The following is a 10,202-nucleotide window of genomic DNA, read 5'->3' as shown; positions in this document are numbered from 1 at the left end:
CTATTTTAAATCCTTTCAGTGGTCATAAGCGTTTCTTGATTAGCAGCAACGGCTTAACTATAGCCAAACTATAAGTATTTTCCCAAAGTATGTGATCATATTGCTGTTAGAATGCATAATTGTTTTCTCCATGAAGAAGCTAAATTTGGCTTAACAACTGTGTCATGACATTAACAGAAAATGTCTGGTGTAACAGGGCATAGTGTGGACACTGCACCGAAACGCTCATAACCACAGTTCATTTAATTGATCTTCTGAGGGGGTGAAATATCACACTAGTCATCTGCCTTTGGGTTTTCAAGCCACATCAAACAATTGTGTGGAAAATAAAAAAAAAAAAGAAAAGTGCTAGGTTGTTTGATTTCATCAGTTAATGGCTGTAGGTCACTTGATACCCCTTTGTTTACAATACAGTGATATGCCTGTATCTTGTAAAGGTTCACCAGAGTGACTTACTGCTGTGGTACAAGGCCTAAAATAAAACTTGCACATGCCAGGCACCACATGATGCATAAAATATTCTAACAATATATTACAAAACCTTGTCAACACTAGGGAAAATGACTATTCCAAGAAGTAGAGCTGGCTGAAAAAAACATTCTTTTTTCCAAACCAGGCCCTTATGAAAGACAGTGATTTGGCGAGCTGGAGGGGGAGAGAGAAGGGTTTCTTCCTTTGGTCTGGTGGAGAAAGGTCTCTTCCTTAGTTAATCAAAAATGTCAACAGAGTAAAAGAGAAGCCTACTTCCAGCTCAAGTCTTCACATTATTTCATGTCTTTTCTGTTTCTCATTTTTGAGCAGCTGCGCTAAAAAACCAGCTCAGCCTCTTGAGGAACTTGCCAAATATCTTATATCCACACACTGAAGTGCTACAACTGCTTTGTGTGCAGTTGTGTCCTGAGTGTCCTGAGCAGATTTGCTTTCAGCTACCTGTGCACCATCTTGTTCTAAACCGTATCAGTCAGCTGGTTTAATGCTGATGTGGAAGTAGTCATCTCTCTTCTGCTGCTGTACAACACACCGAGGGGTCTTGCAAAATTCATCATAAGAAAATCCTTCTGTGACTTGTTCTAAAAGCAGTGAAGTGGGTACCCATGAAGAACAGTGATCATAGCAGTTTCTAGCACAAGACTATTAATGACACTAAGCAAGATTATGACACTTCCTAAGCTGAAATAGTTCAGCTAATACATGCAGCCTAGAAATGGATTTCTGTTGACTGATAAACTGATGTTTTAGTATATGAAATATAACCACTCTTTCCTTTAAATATATTTTGACAGATTAAATCCCTGACAATGAAGCCTTTTACTGCATATCCTTCTGGGTTTATCATATTCCTGTTTGCCTTGCTGCAGAGGAGCCATGGACAATGCAAAGAAGCAGCTAAAAAATCGGAGATGAATTTGAGTGTAAAATATGATCTTCCTAACTTCGTTGCAGAAACACCGATTCAGAATGTAGTTTTGTACAAGCATCATGTTTATATTGGAGCAGTCAACAAGATCTACGTACTAAATGAAACTCTCCAGAACATTTCTGTGTACAAGACTGGGCCCATTTTGGAGAACCCTGACTGTGCGCCATGTGAAGACTGCAAGGATAAAGCCAATTTATCTAACAGTGTATGGAGGGATAATGTCAACATGGCACTACTCTTAGAAACTTATTACGATGACCAGCTCATCAGCTGCGGTAGTGTGTCCGGAGGCATCTGCCACCGTCACATCATTCACCCTGACAACCCCGCTGACATCGAAAGCGAGGTGCACTGCATGTATTCACCCCGGACGGACGGGGAGACAGATAATTGTCCTGACTGTGTTGTAAGCACTTTAGGAACCAAAGTTTTGGTGACCGAAAAGGACAGGTTTGTCAACTTCTTTGTTGGAAATACTGTGACCTCTACATTTCAACCTCCCCATGTGCTGCACTCAATATCGGTTCGAAGGTTAAAAGAAACACAGGATGGTTTTGAATTTCTCACAGATCAGTCTTATATAGATATCCTCCCTCAGTTCCGCAGCTCGTATCCCATTAGGTATGTCCATGCCTTTGAAAACGATCACTTTGTCTATTTTCTGACTGTCCAGAGAGAATCTCTCGACTCCCAAGCTTTTCACACGAGAATTATCCGCTTCTGCACTTTAGACTCAGAGATGCGTTCTTACATGGAAATGCCACTTGAGTGTATTTTTACCGAAAAGCGGAGAAAGAGATCCATCCGAAAGGAGGTATTCAACATTTTGCAAGCTGCCTACGTAAGCAAGCCAGGTGCAGCTCTAGCCCACGAAATGGGCCTTGGGTTGAACGATGATATTCTCTATGGTGTTTTTGCACAAAGCAAACCAGACTCTTCCGAACCAACCAACAGATCTGCTGTCTGCGCCGTCTCCGTGCGAACCATCAACGAGTTCTTCAACAAGATCGTCGACAAGCAGAACATGAAATGTCTCCAGCACTTTTACGGGAAAGAGAGCAAATACTGCTTGAACAGGGTAAGCAACAATTAATTTGTTACATTTGGGGACTCTTGTTCTCTGTTTGCCTACTCTATTGCCAGGTAGCCGTCCCCTCAGTTACAAAATGTAAGTCCCTGATCATTTCAGATTACTTATCATTGCTGATGATTCATCTCTGTAAGGATTAGATCCTGTAAATTGAGTATGAAAATCACTGAGGTCCTTATGGTGCTAAAAAAGTACTAGTGGAACTGGGGGGAAGAAAAAGTTGATTTTTTTCTTAAATTTGTAATTGTTTTTCTTGAGAGACTGTGATGCAGAAAAATGGAACATTTAGGCAGTTATTTCTTTTAATATTTCAAAAAATTATTCATTAACATTCATATCCATGTGCACTCAGGAGTCCCTGAAATATCACTCATATTTTAAACTATGTTAATGCTGAATCACTGTCCTCCTTGGAAAAAAATGAAAGAGCTGGTTTGGAACATGCCATGAAGAGCCAGCTTGTAATACAGTTACTCATGCTTGATACAGAAACGGTCCCACTGAAATCAGTTTTCTTAATGAAAGAAGTGTCTATGAAAAGTGTATCTGAATGAGGATACCGACGGTCTCGGATGGGAGGGTTGCCTTTCCGTACACCACGTGTTCAGGTGGTTGCTGCTCTCCAACCATCTGGAATATTGTGAGTGGAGGAAGCACAGAAGTTATTTCTTCCCTTCTGGCCAGTGTCTGTGCCGGTGTCAGCTCTTGTAAAGGAAATACAGAATCTGGGAGTCGGGTACTTTTAACATTTGTTTTGAAACATGGAACATTAGACCTTTGAATTGTACCTGCTTATGCAGCAGGGCCTCAAGTGTCCTCTCCGGGGAGCTTTCTTTTCACAAATACAAGGAAATTGGAGCTCAGAGGTGGCACGCTGTCCTCTACCAGAGGGCAGGGCCAGAGCGGTTATCACAGGGCTCTGCTCAGCCTCGCAAGCCAGGATGAGGCCTGCGTCAGGACGGAGCAACAGCTCAACCTGCATTGGGAGATGGATGGGATCTATCATGTCCCGTTGTTGGGATGGCTCAGGGTGAGGGTGGGAACCACGGGCCTTCATCACCCCAATACCACCAGAGTCCTCCTCAGCACGGCTGCCCAGCACAGGGCTTCAGGACGGGGTGCTGGCACGTGCCCTGGTTGGAGGTGGGAGCCTCTTGCGTGAAAGAGAAGGGCTGCTCCTCACTGCCAGGGGTGAGATGGAGTGGTCTGGGGAGAAGCATCCATTGCAGAGCTGCCGTGGCTTCTCCCCAGTAGCAGGAATGTGCTCAGAGGTAGGGTCTGACCCAGTCTGAGCATCATCACAACAGCCGTGATGTCGGGGGATGACTGCTTATCGCAAGCTCCAGGTGTTCAACACAGATGTAGGCATTGCCAGCGGATGCTGATAGAACAACCACAACAGATGTAGCATTTTATTCCCTCTTTCTGGGGAGAAAGGCAGTTTTCAGGAACTAAAAGCAAGTTAGCAAATATTCAGCACAGTAACTTCTTATCTTTCCTCACTGTGTTATTGCTGTCCTAATTTTTCATTTCAGGTCTTGATATCCTTTTTTATTTTCATTTTTCAGTTCGTTTTTAACAGTGAACTTTGTTCTTCTCTGAAAGTACTTTTTTTCCTTATTCCTGGGGTATTTTATTTGTGAGTGACTGTCTTTAAAGCTTGTGGCCTTTAACTTATCTCTTTCTTTACTTGCCTATACACCCGTTTCATAAGGTGATCTTTTCATAGCAAAGTATACCATTAAAATATTGACAGAATAATTTGCCACTTTTCACATGCTGGGAAGTACTTTCCTGTTTCAAAAGCTTTTCCAGAGTCTGCTGCTGCTTTGCATATCAGAACTGAATGTCTTATACTGCAGAAGGTTTATTATAGTTGCCCATTTTCAAGAAATGTCATCAGAACTCTGATTTCTGCTACATTAAACTGATAAAGAGAAAAATGTTTCTGTGATTTCTTGTGGTTCCTTTAAATGGCATAAAGGCAATCAGAAATTTTTGTCCTGATTGTTTGCTTAACACCGAAATATCAAGACTGTCAAGCTTTCCCATTCCTTTTCCTTTGCTTTATTCCAGAGGACTCATTAAGACTCCAATAAAAAGTGTCCTGTGAGTAGTTTCAAGTTTCAATTGGCCAAAAAGATTGGCAAGAATTTGCCAAGCGTGCTTTATACACCTGTTTTTCTCAGGTGTGTAAAATAGACCTGCAAGGTTGGAAAGTGAAGGAAGGGAAGGAGCAGGCAGGAGGAAAGAACATTATTTCTTATGCTTGTCAGGAATGTCAAATCTGGTCTTCCTTGATTGTGCTGGAGATAAAATAATAATAATAAAAAGGCTTCCCAACCCCTCAACTCTTCTTAGGCCCTTTTTTGTACATTATAAAAACGTAGATGAGGGCATAACCCATTTTTCATCTTTTTGTAAGTCACCTTCAACTTAAAAGAAATCTTTTTATAAACTCTGAGAGTATGTCTCAGTTTATTTTGGCAAAATTCAAAACTTGCTTTTTGTAATGTAGCCAAGATGATCTTTCTCTTTGATGTTGAGAGAATGAAACCACAGACCACTGATGCAAGTGAAAGGCACTGACCACTGTGAGATTAAGTCATAGGACAATCAAAACAGTACAGCAGTGAATATGGTATACCGCTAACTTCAACATTAAAAAGAAAAATGAGCCTTTAGCAATGTTTGCAGGGGAGTGCTATCTGATAATTTACAGTTAGAGTCTGATTGATGAAGGCCATTTCAAGTTATCAAAAAAAGTCCCACAAGACAATTGTACATAATTTTGTTGGACTTTGGGTAGTCCATCTTTATAAGTGGTTGCCCCTCAGGACTGTTTAGTCTGAGGCTGCTAAAGATAGAATTAGACCAAAATAAACCAGAATAAAACATCCAAAACACTTTCTCAACTTGTTCTTCTCAGATTTTAAGCATTTAAAAAGAAATACTTCAACTCATCTCGATGTGGTTGACAAAGTTTGTTAGTTTTTAGTCTTGTTTCCTAAAGGAATGAAGTTTATGTAGTCATGCTATTGTATGCCTGTCTTTCTGTTATTTGTCCTGACAACCTCAACAATAAGAAATCTTAAGGATGTGAATCCAGGTGTGAACCTGGGGACAGATCCAATATATGCTTAGGCTATGGAAACTGATGAAGTTTAAGGAGCCCCTTTATAAACATCAGAAGGACTCACAGGGACCAAAGCAGGTATTGCTCACCCATGGGAAAAGTGTCTGTCAGAGCTTAGTTGGACAGCAAAGTCAACTAACCACAAGATATAAATCCAGACACAGTTGTGCTTCAGTTATTCCAGAGCTCATGGAAAACTTTATAAAATCGAAATAAAACATTTCCAGTTGTGTTTAAGTGAAATACAGATTAAGCAAAAGCCTGGGCTCACTGAAGTCAGGGTTAGGAAAAGTGAATCCGATGGTGCATCTGATTGCTATCAGATGTACCTCAGCGGAGCTGTGACCGGTTAGCACTTCCTGATAATTTCCTTCAGTTAAGAGCTGGCTGTCACTTCAATGACAGCAAGGAGGAAAGAGAACTGGCTTTGAATTAAAAGAAAAAAGTTGGAGTCATAGTAAAGGGGTTTTATTGCCCAAGTCAGGACAAAGATATCTGAGAGGTAGCTGCTGTGGAGGGTTTTGAATCACTGTTCAGGAATCTCCTCACCCACAATGAAGAGAAAACTGGATGTAGGCTTTTAGCAGAGTTTATGTGGTCACAGTTAGTCACTATGAGCCCTGGTGTGGTAGTCCTCAAAGCAGAGCAGTACTTGAGGAGACAAATGCTGCTTACTTCGTTTGCAGACATAGTCTAGTAGTTTGCACCTCTATCATGGATTAAATGTGATTCTCCAAGTCAGGAAGATGGGTTGAGTTTAGCCTTGACAATCTCAACTATACATTTCATTTGTCATTAGATAGATCATGATCTTATGGGCTTTGTTTAGCCTTTTTGCATCTCGTATGTGCTAAAGAATTGTAAGCCCAGTTGTCCTCTGATACCTAACTTCAATCACTATTGACTTCTATAGAAAAGCACCTCTAAAAATGAAATCCAAATTCAGCTCTGTAAAGGTCCTGTGGCTTTGTTTCTTCTACAGACAGGTTCAGGTGAAAGCCTAAAGTACTCCATTCACCTTACAGGAAAGGAGAAACCACAGACAGGCTTCTGCCACCATGTTCCCAACAAGTGTCCTGAAGCAATTCAGACTGGTCACAGCTCCTGTCAAATGAAAGGCACGAACTGTTGGAAGAACGTGAAATGAAAACAGAAGATCACCAAAACAAAAGATAAAGTGACAGTAAAATAAACACATGGTGATGCTTCTTTATTACCATTACACACATGATAGATGAGTAAAATTGGGTTATGCTTATATTGTAATGGAAGAAAATAATTGCTGCCTTCTATCAGGAAACCGCAAAGGCACTTATTGATCTGTCATCCTAAGGGTACGTCTAGGAATATTTAATAAAATAAACAGAGACAAATAACTCTTTTGAGGCCCTGTAACTGTAATATCCCACACCATTTGGCTTAAAAATTTTTGGCAGGTTTAAAAATAACACCACATCTCTCTGATGAGGAAGGGCTGATGTGGCTTATTTAGATAATCTCACAGCACGGAGGAAATGTTTTTTATATTGTGAGTAGAACATGCCTGAACATTTTCCCTAAAAGTCAAGCACCAGAATCCATTGGATCGGTTCAGTCATTTATTGCTCTGGAAATGCTATATCAGCTGGCATACAGCACTCTGCCTGGGCACAAAGCCTGCTCCCATCCGTACAGATTTTGTGCAAGCTTCTCTACGGGGTTCTGATGTCTCAGAAGAACAAATGAAGAGGCACTGGGTGATGGGCAGTGTGCACTGACGCCCTTTAAAACAGCCTTAAACCACAGTCGTAAGGTGGCAAGCTGCATCCACGTTCCTGTTCCGCGCTCACTGCCTGTCTGCTGGAAGCCCAGGCGGTGCCCGAGGGTCCCCGTTGTGCCCTGTACGGTGGAGCGCAAGGCAGGGTGTGCTCCCCACCCAGCTCCCCTCCGCCGTTCGGTATGTGGCCGTCTGCCCACCCGGCCACGCAAGACCTGACGGGGGCAAATAGGATGGCGTAAGGGATTGCGGGAAGAGCCTGAACTCCGGTTAAGCTGCACGTGAGGGAGGTATGGGTATGGGTACAGGTGTGGGTAGAGATATGGGTATGAGTGTGTAGGGGGTATGGTATGAGCATAGGTATGGGGATGGTTAGCTCAGACTGGGCCAGATTCAGCAGACACATGACTACAGAGGTAAGGGCTGTTCTGTCCCTGGGAGCGGCCACGTGGACACCATCACAAGGGAGTTCCCAAGAAAAAGGCGAGGCAAGGAAAAAGGCAGGTCAGGGTGTTTCTTTGGAAAGTACTGTACCCCCCCAAGTGGTAGATATCTTTGCAGACTCTTCTGAGCCCCAGGAGCTATGGAGTTTGGGGGCCAAACTGTTAGTCCCCAAGTGCTGCAAAAACTAGTTTTCCTTCTCCTGATGTCTGATTAGGGGCCTGTCTCTGCTTCCCAGCATTGCTGCTTGGTGTTTTATCATCTTCTTGATGAAAGCTGGATTTCTTTGTGAAAAAGTGGTATCCGTTAAACTACCATTTTCTGCAAAGGGCACTGATTTATCAGCCAGAGTTACTAATAATGTTCCATTTCCAGACTTTTTAATCAAATTCTGCTGCTAAAGGCAGGGTTCCCTATTGGTTATTAGTGTGGAAGAGTGACTGTCCCGCTTTTCTCTGGAATCGCACAGAAATCATTTCAGGCAGAAAGTAATTTTTATTTTTTTAACATGGATATCTGGTCATGTGTTTTTTATGTCTCAGAGTTTCTGAAGGCCCTTAAATAACTCTAAAGACTAGAACTGGATGAAGAATAATTTTCTTACCCTATGTAACCTTGCAAATTTGAAAACCTTTACAGTCCCACAGGAAGAGATGTCCAAAATGTAGACTAGCAGGTATGTAACGTTAAGGACACTCACTAGAGATGTGTAATATTCAGATCTAAGCTTCTTTTCCTGTGTTCAGACCAAATTCTAAGGCTCTGTTGCCCCAGATTAAGTTCCTGTCTAGTCTGCTGATGGCTATTCTGCAATGGGACCATGGCAGACCGTCCTGAAAGACCTGCTGGGACTTCTTTGTAAACAATTCCATGTTCCAGAGAAAGAGAAGCTGATTCTGCAGTGCACTGCATGCAGATCTAAGTTCTGGATTCATCCCACCTGGCTTTGGTAGGTAGTTGAGACACCTAAGCAAGCAATGAATTTTTTTCAGGTTCTGCTGCCAAACAATGGAGAGACACATAAATCCTGGCAAAGCAGACATCTGCTTTTCAGCTCACTCAGCACCAACCTTACCTCAGCAGTTCCTCTACGTACTCTACTTGTTCTGACTCAGGACCACATATTGCCGTCATTATTGCTCACTAAAGCAACAGTAGGTAATTATTATCCAGGACAGTGTTGTGTGACTCGAACTTTCTAGGTGGCATGTGGGTTTCTGATCTCAGACAGCTTTTGCATCAGAGTGGAATTACTCCGCATTTCCAAACATACAAGTAAAACCAGAGTCAAATCCCACAGTAAATAAAAAATTAGTGCTAAGGAAGAAGATCCATGGCATAAATGGTTCAGAAAGCAAGTGTAGGTCACAAAGAAATATTACTTGCACTGCCTATGGAGTGGATGAAAACAATGAAATGTTAGAGGAAGAATGATCTTGGGGGAAGTGATAATGAGAGCTTCATTCCCTTAAGGCAGATGTTACCCTGCTTTTATACACAGCCTGTGGAAAGTAGGGCAAATTGCATGATTTTCTCCTATTTTCTGGACTCCTTTCTATCCCACACATCTCTTGCACCACTGTTTTGGCTAGACAGGCAGTGGTTGTGCAATGTTATCTTGGAATAAGAGTCTCCGCACTCAGCATTATCTTAGGATAACTGGTCTACTTGCAATTCACAGCTTTTCTACTTCATCACAGCTTCCACGTAAATAAGGACTTCTATGAAAAATGCACCTGATGTACACTACAAATGTACAGCAAAACTGCTTTTATCAACACAGCATCTCTAATGCATTATTTTATTTCTTCAAAATGTATAATTAGTCAACACCTCTCCTTTGATAATCTGTATACTGAGTTAAATGTTAAATTAATATAAGGGGAATCAGCAAAATACCAAGATTACTTAGGTCCATTTTATCTGCTGAATCAATAAGATTTACTTAGTGCTAATGCACTAACCAGATTATGAGAACTAATGCAGCACTGTTCGATGACAAAAGCAAATAACTCTTTGAATGATCTTGACAATAGAACATGTAATCATCTTAATTTGTATTAACTAATTACATTTAACATGGATGTCTTTTTACCTATTACTTTAAGTGGAGCATCAGTACAGTAACTCCTTTGCCCCTTCTCATTTTAGCAGTGAAGTAGATCAAAGCAACAAGTATTAAGAATTAGTGGGATGATACTATGTAACATTTTACATCAATGGAGTTCTTTAAAACTAGATCAAGTCCTTGAAGTCGAAAGTGTAGTTTAAAGGTAATTAATCCTTCAGTAATTCCCTCTAAATTGTTCCTTATTTTGCAACAAGTAGTATTTTGAAGGGTTGTTTTCCTGTGTAACTC

At 41.4% G+C, this 10,202-nt stretch overlaps 1 protein-coding gene across 2 annotated transcripts in view; it reads left to right on the top strand.

Moving 5' to 3' along the window:
• The first annotated feature begins 1,288 nt into the window (after window positions 1-1,288).
• The window catches only part of MET (MET proto-oncogene, receptor tyrosine kinase), a 69,191-nt gene continuing 60,277 nt past the window's right edge, over window positions 1,289-10,202 (top strand). Inside the window, exon 1 of one of the 2 annotated variants that reach the window (XM_010573996.1) lies at window positions 1,289-2,498. In XM_010573996.1, coding sequence (XP_010572298.1) covers window positions 1,299-2,498 — 1,200 coding nt within the window. In that variant the 5' untranslated portion in view covers window positions 1,289-1,298. The remainder of the gene's footprint in view (window positions 2,499-10,202) is intronic. The other variant, XM_010573995.1, reaches the window with a different exon arrangement.

The sequence above is a fragment of the Haliaeetus leucocephalus genome, unplaced genomic scaffold, assembly GCF_000737465.1.
Source record: "Haliaeetus leucocephalus isolate CR32 unplaced genomic scaffold, Haliaeetus_leucocephalus-4.0 Scaffold406, whole genome shotgun sequence".
NCBI classification, from domain to species: domain Eukaryota; kingdom Metazoa; phylum Chordata; class Aves; order Accipitriformes; family Accipitridae; genus Haliaeetus; species Haliaeetus leucocephalus.
The sequence above is the reverse complement of the archived record's forward strand: the minus strand, read 5'-3'. Positions and strand labels throughout refer to the sequence as shown.